At 39.0% G+C, this 19,869-nt stretch overlaps 1 protein-coding gene across 2 annotated transcripts; it reads left to right on the forward strand.

The window, feature by feature from the left end:
• The first annotated feature begins 210 nt into the window (after nt 1-210).
• INSIG2 (insulin induced gene 2) lies at nt 211-19,639 on the forward strand. 2 transcript variants are annotated; one of them, XM_055316292.1, is made up of 6 exons: nt 211-244; nt 5,883-6,262; nt 12,796-12,920; nt 16,375-16,541; nt 16,743-16,842; nt 17,827-19,639. In XM_055316292.1, the coding sequence occupies exons 2-6, from the start codon at nt 6,019-6,021 to the stop codon at nt 17,866-17,868; spliced, it is 678 nt and encodes a 225-aa protein (XP_055172267.1). In that variant the 5' UTR covers nt 211-244; nt 5,883-6,018; the 3' UTR covers nt 17,869-19,639. The 2 variants fall into 2 exon arrangements, with proteins under 2 accessions (XP_055172267.1, XP_055172268.1); XM_055316293.1 differs by lacking the exon at nt 211-244 and adding an exon at nt 265-367.
• The last annotated feature ends 230 nt before the right edge of the window (nt 19,640-19,869 follow it).

Consider the following 19,869-nt stretch of genomic DNA (forward strand, 5'->3'; position numbering starts at 1 on the left):
CCACCGTCTCCGCAGCCCACGCCCACAGGCGGCCGCCGACTTCGGGCCGACCGGAAGCCCCTTTGCCCCGTCTCGCCGGCGCCGCAGCAAGGGCGGGCGGGAACCGGAAGTTCCTCGGCCCCGACCGTGGGAGCGCCGCCTCGTGGCCTGCACAGGCGCAGTGGAGCGCCCGCGGAGTTGTGGGAGGGGAGGAGGAAGAGGCGGAGGGGGGCGGGAGCGGTCCCAGAAGATGGCGGAGGCGGGGGTGAGTTGGGGTCCTCCTGCAGAGCGCGGGGGGCACGGCGCTGCGGGAAGCGGCCCGAGGAGGGGGCGGCTTTCGGGAAGAGGAGCCGCTTGTGGTTGTGCAGCCCGGGAAGCCTGCTGGCAGGTGCGGGTGGCCAGGACCACAGATGGGGCCTGAAGGGCGAGGGGCCCCGCTGACCTGGAGGAGGGTCGGGCGGAGGTCGCCGCCGAGGCCGAGGCTCCCCGGCGGTGGACGAGTGTGTGCGAGCGGACAGAGCCTGGAGGACGGCGGGGAGGGCGACCCTGGAGGTCGGCGGTGCTGTCAGGATTTGGGAGGCTCGTGGCCGGGAGGCTCAGGCTGGCGGGCGGGGGGGGGGGTCCCAAAAGGTAGCTTCTGTAGCAAGTTTAGAATCCGCAAGAAGGCATGTTGATCTTGGTTTGAGGAGTGGGACTTCGGCATTTTGGGTTAGGACTGGACACCTCTGGGGTAGGCGTGTGGGTAAATCCGAAGGGAACACTGGCCAGGACCCAGAAGTCGGTTGGTGTTAGTCGCTGGGATTTGGGGGTTGCTCAGTGGGGACTGGCAGTCTGGAGAAGGGAAGCGGTCAGGGGGCGGGGCGGGGCTGGGGGGGGTGCTAGAACAAGTGATGTTGGAAACAAGCATTAAAAGTATAGTGTCAGCTTGCTGGTCTAGGAAAATGCACCATGAAGGGCTTCCTGTTTTGTAGGATTGATGAGGAGATGCTTTAAGAGGGAATGGGGTAGACTTGACAGCTGGGCCACTCAGACTGGCCCAGGTCACTCCTGCAAGGGGATGGAGGATTGCACTAGGGCTGCAGTGAGACTGAAGGCAGCCAGGCAGGGGCCGGGTGGTGTTTTCCAGCTTGGGGGCTTGGCCCTCCCGCAGTGCCCACCACTGAGTGAAAACCAAAGAAGGGGCTGCCCAACCTGTAGGGTCTCCAAGGGGGAAAAGAAAATATTAGCCATGACCTCTTCCTGTTTTCCCCTTTCACTCTTCCTCTGCATGTTGTGTTGACCTGTGTGATTTGTTGTAGTTCTCGGTACGTGTCTGAATATAAAGTGACCAAGCAGTGAATCATGGACATTTGGGAAGGAGGTGGATTCTTTTTAAACTGACAACTGTTGCTTTCACGAATGGTCGGCTGTACAGGACAGGATAAATGCAGATCAGCAATTTAGGAACAGGCTGTTTTCATTGTTATCAGAAAGGTATCCCAAATGATAGCACGTTTGTGTGCTTTTGTTTAAGGAGAGTTAAGTTTTTTCATTGATGTGAATGTGTTTTTCCTGATGTTTATGCTCATTCTGTTTTGAGGATGTCATTCTAATTAAGGAGAGCATATGATGAAAGATGGGAGGTAGCAATTAAATTTTATTATTCAGTAGCCTGTCTGACCTAAACAGGGTAATATGAGGAAGGGAATATACGTCTATGACTATTAATCATTGGAGGATAAATGATCTTGTTTGAGGAGGGGCGGTATTGAAAGTAATAAGATACAACTGGTTCTTAAGGTAATTAGAAAATTTTGTTTTCAAATGCCCATTGCCTGAAAGTTGTGTCAGTGGAAGATATAAACTTTGATTTTCATTCACAAAGTCCTAAATCACTTATCACTTATGCTTTAAAAGGAATAATATCCTCCATTAACAGATAGTCATATACTGAGGTTTTTCCAGTTTCGATGATTTGTTATTGGCCTGTCTAGACTCTTTGAACTATTTTTATGTTTGTTCAGTAATATCCTTTATAGATATTGTAGGTCAGGGCTCAAGGAAGAATAAGAATTTCTTTTTTTTTTTTTTTAAGATTTTATTTATTTATTCACAAGAAACACACACACACATAGAGAGAGAGAGAGAGAGAGAGGCAGAGACACAGGCAGAGGGACGCGGGACTCGATCCCAGGTCTCCAGGATCACTCCTTGCTAAACCGCTGAGCGCCCTGGGCTGCCCAAGAATTTCTTATATACCATGGGAGATTTTTGTCAATTTTTGAAAAAAAAAACCACACACATTGTTTTGCTATTAACAGTAGTTGATTAGTATGACTTTAAAAGTTGCCACTTGTGTGTGGCGCTGCTTTTGTATGGAGTTTTTACTTGGAGCAATGTGGTGAAATGGGAAAGAACTCTAGAAGAAGCCAGAGTATTGGGGAGGTGTGGGGAGGGCCCTAGTCTGTGGAGGCACTAGTGGGGGCGGGGGGGAAGCTATCTGGTAACAGTGTTATCATCTCAGGAAGTTACTTAACTTACTTTGTTTTGCAAAATGGAAATTAAAAACACTTGCCTCTGTGCCAGGATTACCATTGAGGATCTACTATGGTATTGTTCTCTCTAAATAATATCTCTGTACTGTACCAAAGGCTTCTTCCCTGGTCAGCAAATTATTTCTTGAGAACTCTAAATTTTTCAAATACAGATTTAAAAAAAATTTTTTTGGAGAAGAATCAAATTTATCATTGATGTAAGAATAATATTTAAAGGTATAGGTACATTTTGTTTTAAGAAAAAAATATCAGTAGGTAATCAGAAAACCAGACTTTACAATAAACAGATTAAGGGGATATTTAATTCCAAGAGCTTGCATTTAAGTAACTCTCTCCCCTGTTTTGTGACTGATTATTGTACACAGCATGCTTTTTAAGAAACTTAACTGTTGCATAGTAGGGAGTGAATGGTCTTGTGGAATTTCGTATCCCTTTGACGAGTCTCCATTTCCAGAAGTTCATTTTACACATTTGTGGTAGCAAGATCCAGTAGTACACACAGCCTTGATCTTGTCACCTCACTTGATCACTTTGGGTTTCATTTGGTATGCTGGTAAAATGAGAAAACCGTTAGATCAGTGGTTTTTAACTTCTTTTGGATTATGGACTTTTTAAGTACTTGATATAAACTGTGGAGCTCTCCAGAAAAATGCACATATACACAACTTTTTTGTTTTGTTTTGCATCAGGCTCATGAACTCCCTGGAATAGACGATGGCTCAGTTCCCTCCTATTTCTTAAATTTTAGGATACTGTGATTCTAAAGCATTGTTTTATTTTTGTCTCTAGTAATTATTTACTATTGTATTATCATGTAGTCATAAAAATCAGCGTTTTGGATTTTTAAAATATTACCTTAAAAATACTCATTCAAATGTACAATCATCAAAAAATGCTGTGTTACTTTTAAAGAAAACTTTTGAGGTGAAGTAGGAAACTATAAACAAGCACTGCCAGGAAAGGTTGAATAAGCAGCTGTGGTAGATAACATAAATAAACAACTTAGAAAGTCTTCTAGCTGGAGGAAATAGTCTGTGGCAACCAGTGGTTCTTAGGAGGGCATTGCCTCTCTGTGGGTATTTGGAAATATGTAGGAACATTTCTGGTTGTCTCAAATGGGTGAGGGATCATGTGCTGGCATTTTGTGGGCATGAGCCAGGGATGATGTTAAGTGTTTTTGCAAGGCCTGGGGCAGTTCACACAACAAGGAATTGTCCTGCCCAAAATGTCAGTGCCCTCTGACAAAACACTGGTGATTGTGAGCTGGGGCCTGGCACAACTGAAAAAACCACTTTTTTAAAGCTGAGGTTACTATGCTCTTTTAGAAACATAATTCAACACAAAATATCCTTTGCTGTTAATTCATGTTTGGAAAAATCACAGACATAAAACAATGATTTACTAGAGGAATTTGGGCTACGTTAAATGTATATAAACTCTTTGCCCTCCAGTAGCCATTTTAAGAGTAGAAGTTGGGGTGGTTGTTGTGTCTACTGGAAGTCTGGGAGGTTAAGGGTTTTATGAAGTATGCTGGTGTTACACAGCATGTCAATTGGCCAAATGATTTTTTTTCTCTAAAACATCTTTTTTCCACCTTGATCTCATAGTTTTAAAGAAGGTTTCAAGGCACTGGTACATTTACTCTCATGATCTTTGTGCTGTTATATAGTTGCCTACTAATATTGAAATTATGTCTCAGTTGAGTTAATTTTTCCATGTCTGCCATCTTTTCAGTAACCAAATCCCTTTCTATAAACCCATGTGCCAAAAAAGAGGAGTTGGGTTGGAATGGGACTCAGGTTTAGAGGGAAGAGGTTGGGTTTTGGAATCAGACCTAAAGTAAAATGCTGGTTCTGATACTACATGTCATGTGATGATAAGCAAATGCTAAATCTCTTTGACTTTACATTTCATTTGTAAAATGAGGGTGATAATACTTCTCTTTGGATGATTTTGAAGATCAGGGCTAACTAACTCTGTGTCTGGTGTGGAGTAATCCCTCCATAAATGGATACTATGTCAATAGTCATGATTATGGTGATAATGAAGAATCCTGTAGCAGCTGAACACCTAGCATGCTAATATGCTGGATAGCAGAGCCAGGAAGAGTCTGCAAGACCAGATCAGGAGGAGATGGTTTCTAGGTGTTTTCTGCGTCCGTGAATCAGCCATAAGACATGAGTTTTCTATAGTCCTCCGAGCTATAGAGCTCAGTCATGCTATAGACTAAGTTAGGTTTGTGAGACTAGCTTGAGGGCAGAAGTCCCCCATCCCCGTGAGTGTTGGACACAGAACTTTGGACGTGGCAGAGGTTCAGGAAAAAAAAAAAAAGTCTGTTTATCACATGGAAGAATGATAGGCTATGAGAGTTGCTAGTACTCACAAATGTTCTCATTTTCATATTGGTTATTTCTAAAGTCAGTACCTCTCACCAACCCCCAGTTTACACACGGATTTTGTGCCCATAGAAGGTGTCAAATGTTGTTTATCTTAAAACCAATGCACACAAAAGAAAGATCGCTTTCCACTGCCATCATGAGCCACGTGGCTAAACTCCTTACAATCTAGCTATTGGATTACTCTTCATTTCTTAGCTTCCTTTCTTCTGCTTCCTATTTCAGCTTTTATCACAGTAGCTCTGTGGTTGCAACAGAAGGCTGACTGGGTCCAGGCAGGGGTGGGACACAGCTGTGGTCCTGCCGAGAGTAGGTCAGGTCTGGTTTCTGTGCTTGGTGTATGTGTAGGTAAGTGCGTGGCAACCTGTGTTTTGTAAGATGCTTTTGTGCAGAAATTCAAATACATAACCTTAAGCATGAAAATGTTTTGTTCCCCTAAAGAGGTCATCCTCATGAGCAAGTCACATTTTATTGTGAGCAGTACAAAATTTTCAGTCAGAATATGTTGATTTTCTGTAGACATTTATTTATTTTTTGTAAAGTATAAAGACTTTTACTAAATCTCCTGGCCCATCTATTCTAAATGATGGGGTTGGAGATTAGGTAGGAGAAACAGAAACCAGGATTTTAATCTTCGAGATTCTGGTGGAACTATTTCAGGTAATCTGCCCTGCTTTTCTTTGAAGTGGAGCAAGCTGTTTTTATTATTATTCTAACCTTTGAGCCTTGCAGGTCATTTATTCTGTCTTAGTAAATAGAAGTGTTAACACTTTTTTATTACACCATGCATATAGAAATACTTTTTAAGCCACTTCTTATTCAGTGAATAATTTAAATTTTAAATTTAAATTTATAAATATATAAGCTTGTCATTTCATTATTTGTACTTTGAAATTCATTAGTACTGAAATCAGAAAAATTGTATGATCATGTATTAGACAAACATTGATTTCTTTTTTCTTATCTCTTGCAGGATTTCTGGTAGGTCCTCTTTTAGGATAAGATGCTGTGACTTGAAACGCCAGTCTGCTTTGATTCACAGACAGTTGGCTTTTCATCTGGGAAGCCTTTTTTTCCCTCCCTTCCTGGTTTACTGAACTTATGAAACCATGGCAGAAGGAGAGACAGAGTCACCTGGGCCCAAAAAACGTGGCCCCTACATTTCATCTGTCACTAGCAGGAGTGTGAACTTGATGATTCGTGGAGTGGTGCTGTTTTTTATTGGAGTATTTCTTGCATTAGTGTTAAATTTACTTCAGATTCAGAGAAATGTGACACTCTTTCCACCTGATGTGATCGCAAGCATCTTTTCTTCAGCATGGTGGGTACCGCCGTGCTGTGGCACAGCCTCAGGTATGTGGAGGTTGCTTCTGGAATGCTTAGAAAGGAAGGAGGGCACATGAGTGCGGATGTTGACTGGGCAGTACTTTTTTTTCCGCTTTAATTTAAATGCAGCAGACCTGTTTTAAGTGAACTGTTCTATGAGTTGAAGCAAATGCTCACCGTCATGTGACCAGCCACCACAGTCTGGCTGTAGGACATTTCCATGAACCACAGATTCTCTTGTGTTCTCTTGCAGTCCATGCCCCAGCCCCAGCCTCAGGCTTCCACTCATCTGTCTGCCCCTAGATTATTTTTGTCCATTCCACAATGTAATATAAAGGAATCACAGGGTAGGTACTCTGTCTAACCTATGCACTGTAAATTTTTTTTAGGTATATATTTATATTTATATTTAGGTATATATATATTTATATTTAGGTATATATATATATATAAAGATTTTTATTTATTTATTCAGAGAAAGAGAGAGACAGAGACACAAGCAGAGGGAGAAGCAGGCTTCATGCAGGGAGCCCGACGTGGGACTCGATCCCAGGTCTCTAGGATCAGGCCTGGGGCTGGAGGCAGCGCTAAACCGCTGAGCCACCCAGGCTGCCCCTAAATTTTTTTTTTTAAGATTTTATTTATTTATTCATGAGAGACACACACACAGAGAGAGGCAGAGACATAGGCAGAGGAAGAAGCAGGCTCCTCACAGGGAGCCTGATGTGGGACTCGATCCCGGATCTTGGGATCACGCCCTGAGCTGAAGGCAGACGTTCAACCACTGAGCATCCCTCCACTGTAAAATTTTAATCCTAAAAAGAATCTTGCTTCCTTTGGAATGAGGCTTTTAGCTTCTTTATTTCGTCCTTTCTTCAACCTACCTCATATTACTCTGCGTTATTTTGAGGATCATCACTATTTGGCTTTAAGGATTAGATTTGTGTGTGTTATGGCCTTGTTTTTTAGTAGATGAAGGCTTGAAAGATGGAGTAGTGTTATTCAAGTTTAAAGCTTATTTTTCTGATTTTTATACATCCTTTTTCTCTTGCTATTTTGTTTTCAGGTGTAGTTTAAGAATAATGAATACTTAAATTAATAAGGTAGATTCTCTTTGCTTAAAGTCATTATCCTATTACAGTAGTTATTTTAGATCTTTTTTGGTGGACAATGTGTAGCAGATAAAGTGGAGCATTTCAGAAAGCCTTCTTAATGCCAAGTTTCCATAATGGATCCTTTTCAGTTTTTTCTAATGATGGAGACCAATAGATTAATAATATTTTATGAAAGAAAGTAATAGATGGAAGCCATCATTGTGTGGTAAAAGAAAAGTCTAATTGAGGGAGAAAATTGCTTTTTGGAATGTCTATTTGGTGTCTCATACTTAATATACACCGTTGCCTTGCAATGTAATGTAGATCCTTCTTGACTTCCATCCTAGAGCTGGAAGTTGAAGGGTGAGGAGTTGGGTGTGAGTTGTTTTAGAATGACCTTGTGGAACCTACTGGATGCTGTGTGGATGGAAGGGCACGTTGTGGTCAGGTGTCAGTGTGACTTCTGTGTTGATGTCTCTATTACAATATTCACATTAAAATTTTGTGAAGGCAATGATTTGTAGTTTCTCAAGGTAATTACATTTTCTGAGAGACCAGGCAAATTCATCCAAATAGAGGGGAAAGCATAAATTATATTTTATCATTCTCTGTTGTGTCTACTAGCCCTCATATATTTTCTTTTCCTTTAAACTCAAAAGAGAAAAATTAAGTTTACCCATTCTTCTTTTCCAGTGTGTTTATTTTCTCATATAGTAAGCTGCTATCTGGCTACCAATTGAAGCTTTTTGGGATTTGGAAGAACATGTCTTTTCAGAACAGACAAAAGGAAGGTCGGGGAGGGAAACTATTACTTATTGAATGCCTCCTAATGTGCTAGGCACATTCCTTAACCCCAAGAATCTGGAAGCCAACTTTGGGAGTGAGATTTTGGCATGGTGCCTACTTTGGGGGAATGAGGAACCTGGGATGAAGAGAGGATGTCTGTGAGCCCAGGGTCTCAGAGGTGGTAGATGATGCAGCTAGGTCCAGTGTCACATGCCAGAGAAGGGGAAAGAGGAAGCTACCCACACTTCCCCTCAACACAGAGTGCCTCTTTTGAAGCTTGCAGACGAAGTGCTGGGCTTGGATGGAATGTACTCTTGTATGTTGTACATTCATGGCTAGGGTGGGAGAGCCGGACTGAGGTTTCATGTACCTCCAGCAAGGAGAGGACCCGGGGCTGCATCTGTCCCTGTGGTGTGGGCACTTTTGCCACAAAGTCATATTTAGGAAGAAAAAGTCCAGATGTTAATGTTACATTTCAGTTTCCTTGCTTTTCCCAGCCACTGGGTTTGTCACAGTTACAAGCTTAACTTCATACTTCTCTACTTGGGGGATTTACATTTACATTTCTTGCTTGAGTGTTTCTCTTGAAAGCAGTGCATTCCATGAGGTTCCTGAGCAAACAGAGATAGAGAGCCATTTGGAAATCTAGATCCCAGTTAACTCTGCTACTGATTTTGTGGGATGAGTCATGGTATTTAGTAGATGAGAGTGTAGCGCCAGATTTGTGAAAGTTGCCAAAGGTAGAAAATGGATTCTTGCACCTCCTGTCACCAATTTTAGAGAAAATATTAAGGAAATAAGAAGTAAATGATACAAGAAACAACATACCATGTACAAGTTTTATGTGTGATACAAGAAACATAGCATGTACAAGTTTTATGTGTGTTTGAAGTGTGTATATGTTTTTGTGTACATGCACTGGTATGCATTTTCAAAACTCTTCTAGGTTCTTAACCATCTTAAGTCAGAAAAACTGATCATTCTTTGATTTTCCTATCCATCTGATATTCATAGACTGAACAGCTTTGAGGTTCTCCAGAATCACCACTTTCTACATGCAAGCAGAAGTTTTTTGGTTATTTGCGGTCTTTCTCTGTAACACATGGTGCTGTAAAATTTGCTAGCAGTGCTTCTGGAGGGACACCCAGTAGGAAATTCTGGTACATTTCCTTTGATCTCATTTTACTTTTCTTAGTTCTCTATTTTTAATTTAATAACGGCTGATGTTTCAAGTTAACTTCTCTATATGTGCAGTGCTTTAGAATCAGAGTTAGAAACCTCTTGCATGTTACAGATGGTTGCAAAGTCATCTTTCTGAAGAATGGATACAGGAAAAAGATAACATTGTATGGGTCAAATAACTAGGGAAATTGACTAGAAAATTGTAAGTAACCAAATTATATTCATACCTATGAAACTAATACCTAACATAAAAAGAAAAAACAAATCTTTCCAGTTTACCCAGGCAGTTCGTCATTTACCCAGATCTTAGAGAGCAGTACAAGACTCCTGCTGTCATCCCCTCAATTTTCTAAGTTTCCATTTTTCTCCTCTTTTGGTCCAGGTCCTTTAGTACTCTGATGGGAATTTTCGTTTTTTTCTTTTTCTGCTTCTAATTTTGTACTCTGCCTGCCTGCCAGTCCCCTCTCCCTTTCATGTGTTGTGCACTCAGCCCCGTAAAAGTGAGTGCCTCCCTATCTGCTACAAATGCAATGGCATTACTTTCCGATTCCCTGGGGTCTGTAGGGTAAAGTCTCTATGATATGACCCTTGCCAACTTTTATCTTCTTCAGAGTCTTTGGAAGCTCCCTTTTTGCCTAAAGCTTACAATTTCCAGGTGATAGTAGGTATTTTGCATTGTACATGCTTTTTACCAGATGCTTGCCTTGGATTAGAAAACCACTTCAACACCACTGACCTGCTGAACTCAGCTCCTGCCTTAGGGGCCACCTCTTCCGTGAAGCTTTCCTGACACTCCAGCATCCTGCCTCCCCTTAGCACATGTCAGGAGAAGACTGGGCCCCCACTAGGCCCTGTCAGTGCCTCCCCTAACGTGTTACTGTATTGAATTGTTTCTGTGCTCACTCTGAGGCTGGGATCATGTCTTACTCTTTTTTTCTTTTTAAATCCTCAGCAAATATCAAGAACTGGACACGTTATGGGAGCTTAAGTATCTATTGAGTGAAACATTGCATATGCTGGAGTAGTTTTCCGTGAAAGTCTATCACATTCAATGGCTTTGTTTTCTTCAGCCCCTCTTCCTTGCAAAACATTTGATTTAACTGTTCTTCTTAGTCCATCACGGAATTAAACACACTCCCATGAAGCAGTGATGACTTAATATTGATGTTTTACGAACTACTTCTGGTTTTGGCTTGGTAACACAGTAACTGGTCACTGGGAAGTAACATAAATCTATCCCAAGAAATGTTACTTTGTATCAGAGAACCCTATTAAGCAGAATGATGTTTGCAAGTAACGTTTAACGTTAAACGGGCATGATTTTAACAGTCTCTCTTGTTAAAATAAGAAAGTGGAGAAAGGAAAAAGAAGCCCCAGACCGGACATAGTTCTGCTGAGCTCTCAAGTGGTGGAGCCTCACTGTGCTGTAGTTATTGCTATCAGACTCTGCCGTGCCTTTATTTAAAGGGAAGGAAGAAGACATTTAATGGGAAGTGACAAGCTTCCTTGAATTCTCCTCCTCAGTGAGCAACTGAGAACCATGCATACTCAATGGATTTGATTTTTATTGGCAAATCCCAAGGTTGGCAGCGTGGCAGTTTAAATTCCTTTTTGTGTTTTTGCTTTCTCTCCTCAGTTGTCTCTCACTTGTGAGTCTGACATCACATGCATACAAATCTAGTCAATTTTACTTATTTATATCTTTGCACACACGTCAGTATTCTCTATGTGATAATTCTTTACCTATGGCATCAGCTGCTGAGGAAAATTGACTTGGAATGCCTGATCTTAGTTGATTTTACTCAGCAACAGGCACAGGGAGGAGAGAGTGAGAGAGAGAGTGAGGAATGACATGAGCTGTTAGTTTCATGACCCCTGGAGAAAAAAAAAGTAATATTCATTTAGATGTATTTCAACTGTTAGGCATGCTTGTTGCCATTTTAATTTTGTAGAAATTGGGAAACGCTGTCAGTTAATCTCCCAGGATTTTAGAGCCAAGCCTTTTAAACAGGAATATGATATGAAAGTTTTAAATTTGCTGATAGTTGTTGGAGGTCCGTATTGCTGAAATTTGTTGTTAATCTCTTGATGGTCTGTGAGCCATCTATATACACACAGCAAAAGCCCAACTCAGAAGAGCACTTTCAGTCTTGTGGATTAGAACACACGTACATCATTGCAGCTGCTCATCCCCAGATGAAAGGGTGGCTGTGCGGCCTCTTTTTAATACCGTTCCATTGGTCTGCTAGCCTGTGATTTTTTATATTAATTTATTTCCATTTTTCCTTAAAGATTGAATGCTTCATTTGTAAGAAATAGCTAGCCAATACCAGGGTAGACAAGGGGTTCCTGATCCTTAGGCACTCAGATTTTGGTAGCATTGGACATTTTAAACATTACTTTTCAACTGATGTGACAATTGTGTCTCTATTACTTAATGGCAACATAAACCATTCTGTTTTTAGGAAGATTAATAAGTCAAAGCTGCCGAGTTATTTCCTGTTAAGTTTAGTCTGTAGAAGTACATTTTCCTTAAAACTTGTTGAAGAATGTTTTGTTTCATTAAGGTCTTTTTTAAATGACTAACTTAGCATTTAAAATCTTCTCCCATTAAATGAATAAAATGTTAAAGCTTGGCAAGTATTTTAATTAAAAATTGGGTGCAACTATTTGGAGTCTCAATCATAGACATTTTGCATAGTTATTCATAATTATATGGTTGACATTCAGGATATTCTTTCCAAAACTAAGAAATATACTAAAATGATTTCTCCTTACTTTTAAGACTGAATTTAAATTTTAACTGAAAATCATTGTTCTCATAGATTGTTTCCTAAGTTTCTCTATGTGCAGAATGAGGCTTACATGTAGATTTCTGTTGCAAGTTTCCCATTTTGACAGTATGACCTAGTCTCTTTAGAGGGTCAGGGTAAAGGGGAATGTCAGGACACAGCACTGGGTGCTGAAGACAAGCTGGAGGCACTAGGATAATCTGTACAACAGGACGGCTGTAGCCATCCGAACAAATACTGTGTGTGTGATGACCTTATTGTACGCATTTACGCTTCTAGCTTCTCGCTTTTCTTTAGACAGTTGGTGGCATTTTATAGCATGCTTCATGGTTATGTAGTTCAGAGAGAACATTGCTTAACTGCCAGCTGGTTTGATGTTTTCAGATCTCAGAGATGGTAGTAGTAGAGAAGTAGCATGAACCATTTAGTCCAAACTGCTAAATTGTGAATCATACACTGAAATCGTGCTCTACCAATTATAATTTGGAATTCTCTTGTAATCATTTATGGTGCTTTCTTCAGTGGTGTTATTTATTTTTCTTTCTTTTGGGAGGTAAGTTTAAAAATATTGGTGACTGATGTTATATAACTTGGAGAGCTTGTAAAACAATCTTTTAAATGCTTATGGGGGTCATAGTAACTCTTTTCACTTAGGTTTTGCCATTTTGGCATTGGAGATGACTTAATTTTTTTTTTCTTTCCACAGCTGTGATTGGGTTATTATACCCTTGCATTGACAGGCATCTAGGAGAACCACATAAATTTAAAAGAGAGTGGTCCAGTGTGATGCGGTGCGTAGCCGTCTTTGTTGGTATAAATCATGCCAGCGCTGTATCCTTTCCACTGTAATGAAATGCATAATCACAAAGCAGCTCCCACAAGCCAAAGGTTAAACAGTTCCTTGCAACTTCACTATTGTCAAATTGTGATATGTCCCCTTAGTCGTAAAAAGAATGTGTGGCGTATTGTTGAAACATCACAGTAGCAGCTGTGTTGTTACTGGATGGGGTATAACCTTCCATTTAAATCCCCATGTTTCAGTATCACTGAGAAACTTTGCACATTTAAACATTTTACGTGTTTTTCTTAAATTAGGTTGCTTAATTCTGTATAGTTTTGGTAACTCTAAGATTGAAATAAGTACATTTTCAAAGGATTTCTTTCCTCTCTCTTTTTATTTAAGACTTGCCAATGAAGGACATGTGGCTTCAGGTGCCGGCTGTTTTTGGTTTGTTGTTAATTTAAGGAACCTATGATTTTTTCCAAAAAAGACTCATCTATTGGTTTTAATCAATGCCAGCAAAGCGCATAAATTTTCTTAAAGGTGGCATAAGTAGAAATATTCAGCTTAGACATTGGCCAAAAAGAACTTTTGTCCCTAAAGTACGTACTTTTCAAGTTTGATCATTTATGGATTCTGACATTTTATTTAGTGATTAATGAGTGTTTTTAGACTATCCCAGCTAGAAGGGCAAAGTAGCCTCTATTTCCCTCCCCGCCCCCGTCTTCTCCCTGACACCCAGAAAAAAAGTCCACCCTGGAATGAGAAAGTTTTTGCCCTCATAAAACTTTCACTGTGGCATCCCCCCTGTTGCTTATCCTCTTCTCCCCTATCCCTGACTTTCCTTTGTTAGAAGAAAGTCTGTGACAGGCTAGTTCAGTTGTACCTTTTCTAGAAGACGTGACTTAGAGAGTCGAGGGGCAGAACCTTGGTGCCAGGAAGAGCATGGAATGCAGGTCAAGCTGCCCAGGTCCCCTCTCTTTGCTCTGCATCTGGCTCAGGACTAGAGATTAGCTGGAGAGAGGGGAGAGGGTGGGTCACGTGGCGGGTGGATTCCTGTGTCTTTAACAGGAAGTATTGAACTGTTTTGGAGAAGCGTGGGACAGGAACCAAGGACCCACTTGGCTGGGTCCTCCATTCTGCAAACACATTCACCTTTCTGTTCCCAATTGTACTAGCCCCTGGGGATCTGTGGGTTTGGAAGCCCTTTAGTGGCAGTTACTAGTTTGATTTTCCATTTCCTTTTGTATTAAAGGATTTCCCAACATGTTTAGCTAGGTGAAATCTTTAAGATTTAGTATATTATAGTAAACAAATCTAGTAGTTGGGAGGGCTTAAAAAGATAGACTCACAGAATATTGTGTCTAGAGAAAAACTTAGAAATCACCTAGTTCCACATTTTCTTTATTAAGATAGTAAGACAAATGAAAGTTAGAGGGTTTAGGTACTTTGCTAAGGCATTCATACTGCAAGGCTGCAACAGAGCAGAGAGCAGACCCCAGAGATCCTGGCTCGAGTCTAGGAAGGGCTCCATCTCCTAGTCAGGAGCCCCCTAAGCATGTAAATTCCCCTCCCAACTGATGCATTAGACCTTTCTATCCCGTATGTTTCAGAGAAATTTAGATAGCCTTTTCTGGAATTTAAAAACCTTTATATATCTAATTTAAGTTTTTTGCTTCAGTCTTTCTTTTCTTTCTCTGTCAATGAATACTTGAATATAGTGATTTTTTTTGAATATAGTGATTTTTAACTCTTCTGTCTACCCTTGAAGCAAAACCCAAAATGTCTGCAAAATTTATAACATAGACTTAATAATATTAGATCCCTTAGACTAGAGAGAATCCCATAGTTCTGTTTTTCAGATAAAAGTATTTTACTGGGATCCCTGGGTGGCGCAGTGGTTTAGCACCTGCCTTTGGCCCAGGGCACGATCCTGGAGTCCCAGGTTCGAGTCCCACATCGGGCTCCCGGTGCATGGAGCCTGCTTCTGTCTCTGCCTCCCTCTCTCTCTCTCTCTCTCTCTCTCTCTCTCTCTCTCTCTCTCTCTGTGTGTGTGTGTGTGACTATCATAAAAAATAAATAAAAATTTTAAAAAAAGTATTTTACTGGTTTACCCTAGAAACCTTATTTTGTTTTGACCTTTAATAAAGTTAATTTAGTTATCAAAGATAGAACTCAGTGAATATAAAATTCTGCTCTTTATAAGAATGTTTACTGCACAGAAAAATCAGAGCATATAACCTTTTCTTTGGAGTTTTAGGTGTAATGCCTGCTAAAGAATAATAAAAGCTTTTGCAGAAAGCATACCATAAATAATAGGGTTTTTTTTTTTTTTTTTTTTTTTTTTTTTGATAAATCAAGCCTAATGAAGAAATGACCTTGAGGGAATGGCCAGCAACAGCCATCATATGCTGAGAAGTAAGCAAAGCTGGTGTTGGAGATACCAGCTGGTGTGGCAGAGGCAGGATGGGGAGGGGTGGTGGTGGTTAAAGACGAGCTGTTAAAGGAAGTTGGAAATAGTTTTATATGCATTTTTTGAACTTCTCCTCTCTTCTCTGTAGTTGCAGCATGGCCAGTTAGTTTGGCGAGCTATCTAGTTTCCCTGGGGGAGCTGGATATAGAGCCAAGATGTGGCCTTTGGGACTTAGATAATGCCCTTTTAATGATACTTGAAATTAATTCCTTTAGTGTAATCCTCTAGCAAAGAAATGAGAAAATTGAATTTGTAAAGCTTCGTTTTGCCAGAGATTTTGGAGTAGAAAAGGGCTGTACATTTGTGAATAGATGCTTAAGTAGGTGACGGAAATAAAATATCATTTGAGCAAACTGTCCTATACCAGAAAGTCTCAGGCACCAAAATAACTTGGCAGGTTGCAAGATAATGTTCACTTCAAGGCTTTATCCTCAACAAATTAAAACTAGAACAGTTGACATAATAGAAAGGGATACTGTGTCCTTGGTCCTCTTGTTTCTGAACTGCATTATTATAAAATGTGTCTGTCAGTAAATCATATAGAGAATGTGGTACCCTGTTAAATAGCTGTCAACTCTTCTATTTTCAAGTTCTTGTATGATTCTCAAGTAATTCTGAACCTGTTTGAGAAGTAATACTGGTTTCTTTTTTAGCAAAAGTGTGTTCCTTTAGCAATACTTGTGTTCTCAGGCTTTGGGTTACATTTTTAGCAAAGAAAGCATTTCTCAAATAATGGGTCTGATCTTATAATTGTGACTGTAGATAGAGGGCTTTTTTTTCTTTTTTTTCCTTTTTGGACTACAAGTAGGTGGAATCTATTAATGAAATATCATGCCCTCTGTGTGTCTTTGGTAAATATCAGAGACAATTTTAATCTCACCTAATGTCCTGCATTGTATGAAAAGACTGAACACACTCTAGAATAAGCACTCAATTCCCCTCTCAACAGTAACATCTCTTATTTTAGAAAAATGAATAGGTGCTATTATTTAGTTACAAGTTTTAAGATGACTCTTTAACACCAATCTCAGAAAGTGGATTTTGATAACAACATACAGTTGTCTCTCACACTGGCTGCACTCTCCATTGGACTATGGTGGACCTTTGATAGATCTAGAAGTGGTTTTGGCCTTGGAGTAGGAATTGCTTTCTTGGCAACCTTGGTCACTCAGCTGCTAGTCTATAATGGTGTTTATCAGTAAGTATTCTTCTCGGTGCTTGTTTGTTAAAAGAAAGAAATGACAACTGATTTCATTTTTTTTTTATGACAACTGATTTCAGAATTGAGATCTTAAGTTAGCCACTTTAATGTACAGAGTAACTTATTTCTGTTCTCATTATCTTTTAAGTGTCATTGTACTTCTTCCATGGGTTGTTAAAAACATTTCTATTATTCTAGATATACATCTCCAGATTTTCTCTATGTTCGTTCTTGGTTACCATGTATATTTTTTGCTGGAGGCATAACAATGGGAAACATTGGTCGACAACTGGCAATGGTAAGCTGATGCTTATTTCATCTGTTATTGAGATGTGGACAAGTTTTCTCCAAGCCAAGCATACTAAAAGTTGAAGGAATTGCTGGATAGAAAAGCTAAAATGTGTTACAGATAAGGTGATAGGAATTATCCTCTAATTTTTTAAAACGAATCTATAGGTCTGCTCTATCAAAAAGTGAAAAGAGCCATTACTAATAACTCTGTTGCTTTAATAGATCTAAATTAGGACTACTTCTGGCAAATCAAGATATTTGAACATTTTAGTTAAGAATATGGATACTGTTGGTCACCCCAGTCATACATAGATGGCAAAGGACAGGGAGCAGGATTCAAAGGCCACAGCAGTTCATGAATAAGTGCTGTCACTTCTATCATTATGGCCAGCTAGGAGAATTGTAGCCAGCTAGGAGAATTGAGTGGCTTATGTGGCTGTCTTTTTGATAATCTGGTCACCTAATTATTTTAAGCCTGTTAGTTTCCTTTTTCTTGAATTGTGAGTGTGTCTCTGTAGCTGTACTTCTAAAATACTGTTTTGACCAGAATATTTTGCTAATGTTAATAGATTTTTTCCTTGAAATTGTAAAGTGATTTGAGAAAATATTATCTGAATTCTTCCTATCAGTCCTGTCCTTAAGTTCATGACCTTTCCTTTGCTGAGTCACCTTACTAAGCACTCAAAGAAACTTATTGTGCTTCCTTTCGTATTGTAGGGGTTGACTTACTGTTAGGTACTGTTATTATTTGCTTGTAATGCAGAAATCTTGTCTTCTGCCTGCATTTGCTATGTCTCTTTCACTTCTTGACTGTGAACTTTCTTTTTCCGTATCATATTTGTCATTTACTTCTAATCCTTGCATAAATCTCAGATTCTTTGACAAATAAAGTGGGCATACATTAATAAAGTATCAATTTTTAGTCTGTATGGAAATTGCTATTCAGAATAAACCTTAATCCATTAACTTTTAACCTTTTTAATTTTTACAGTATGAATGTAAAGTTACTGCAGAAAAATCTCATCAGGAATGAAGAAGCAAAAATATATCTTTTGTACAAAAAAACAAGAAGAAAAGGGCATGGAAATGATAACTATATCAACAAAACTTTGGACTGTCAAATTGCCAGGATGCAGTTTTTCCCTTGATTGGTGTATACATGTGTGTGTGTGTGTGTGTGTGTGTGTGTGTGTGTGTATGCGTATATATAGATATAAATATATACACATACACACATATATGCACATATGCATACATATGCACATACACATATATTACTATATTACTGCAATCTGTGATTGCTTCATCTGTAAATCAGTTACAAACCTTGATGTATTTGACTTAAATAACTATAAAATATATATATGCACTACATTAAACATGTTCATTAATAGATGAAATTTTTTAATTAATTTTTTAAACATACCATATATTGTATCACAATGTTGATGTGCCAAAATATTGTTATTATCATGCAGAGTATAAGAATGCTTGAACAGTTTATAAACTTAGTGAAATAAAATACAAAGAAAGCCAAAAAAGAGAAAAAAAAAAGAAAAATGGGAAGTTAGAATATTCTCTTTTGCTTACTGTTGCACCTTTTCATTTTTCTAATCACAGCAGTATGGGTTATGGGTGCCCTGAAGTATGGTTAGTTTCTATTTTAATGTTGTCTCCGAGAGCTTTGGGTGTTTTAATTTATAATGAAAATGAACTTCCACAGAACATTTTCAAACCTGCATTACTGGAGAGAGTCCAAAAAGGAATTATACTGGAGGTAAAAGTGATGAGTAGGAGAGGTTATCAGCATTAAATTGTTTCAAGTCAAAGTCTGCAAGACTACATATAATTAAAAGAAGGCACCATTGGGAAATTTAGCTAGAATAAATATGTTGTAGAAATACAAAAATGACCTTTTGCAGTGCCACAAAGTCTTAAATGATATTGTCACTTGCAATACAGTATCCCATTGCTTTTGCCCACGGAACATGCAAGAAACCTCAAACAGCAAAATGAAGTTTCTAATTCTCTTAGATTCTGTAATCTGTTGGGTTCTATGAAGTAAAACCACATTGGTGGGGCTGGGTCTTGTGACTGACTGTCAGTGGAATGCCATTTGGGAGATGGAGGAGCACATCACTTTTTACATATTCATATGTCTATTAGTGAACAGTTCAAGGCTGCTCAAGAATGTCCTGAGATGGCATATACTGTGCATGTTAAAGATCTCGATAGCGGTTTTGTGCATATCTTTCAACAATGGGAACCATTTAAATGTGTTTACATATTTTTAGTTAACTTTTTCCCTATTTTTGAAATTGATGGCAATTGTTTGATACACAAGGGTGGAACTTTCTGCTTACTTTGTGTGTGTGTGTGTGTTGGATTGAGTGAAAGAGATGATGTACGTGTGAAAATGTATGTGCATGTGCCTGTGCTCTTGTAATATGTCAACTAGATATTTTTTTAATTTTGGGTTTTAAAACCATTGCTGTCAGACTGAGATCTCATATGCCAAACTGTAATCTGCTTTTACATTTTAAGGCTGAAAGTGTGAAAATCCTAAAAGGATTTCATATTGAATATATGTACACAATCTTAACTATAGTGGTGGTAAACATACTACTATAATTTATTATTCTATCTTCCAGATAATGTTATTCATTTAGAACAAATAAGGTATATTTTTAGAAACAACTTTGTAAGCACTATAAATCTTTAATAAGTTATAAGGTCTATGATGTGTTTACTTTGAAAATTGCTGTTAAAAGCAAGATGTATTAAATATATAATTATCATCTTGATTAAGAGTCTTTCTTTTTCTTCCTCGTGCTAAATCTTAGAATCTAATTTTGAGGATTAATTTAATAAGATTAACATGTATGGTTGAATTTGCTAAGAAATAATGAAACCGAGTCTAATAATGTTACAGGAATTGAATGATTATCACTTGGGAATTCTCAGATTGTTTTCAGATGATCTAGAAAACAAAGATATTAATGGCAAAAAATAAAATTGTTTTTATGTTTTGATA

Source organism: Nyctereutes procyonoides, unplaced genomic scaffold (genome assembly GCF_905146905.1).
Source record: "Nyctereutes procyonoides isolate TBG_1078 unplaced genomic scaffold, NYPRO_anot_genome, whole genome shotgun sequence".
Classification (NCBI taxonomy): domain Eukaryota; kingdom Metazoa; phylum Chordata; class Mammalia; order Carnivora; family Canidae; genus Nyctereutes; species Nyctereutes procyonoides.

Coding starts and splice junctions, on each gene's coding strand:
- INSIG2 (XM_055316292.1), top strand. CDS start 6,019: ATGGCAGAAGGAGAGACAGAGTCACCTGGGCCCAAAAAACGTGGCCCC. Junction 6,263..12,795: donor GTGCTGTGGCACAGCCTCAG/GTATGTGGAGGT, acceptor TTCTTTCCACAG/CTGTGATTGGGTTATTATAC. Junction 16,843..17,826: donor TTGGTCGACAACTGGCAATG/GTAAGCTGATGC, acceptor TAATTTTTACAG/TATGAATGTAAAGTTACTGC.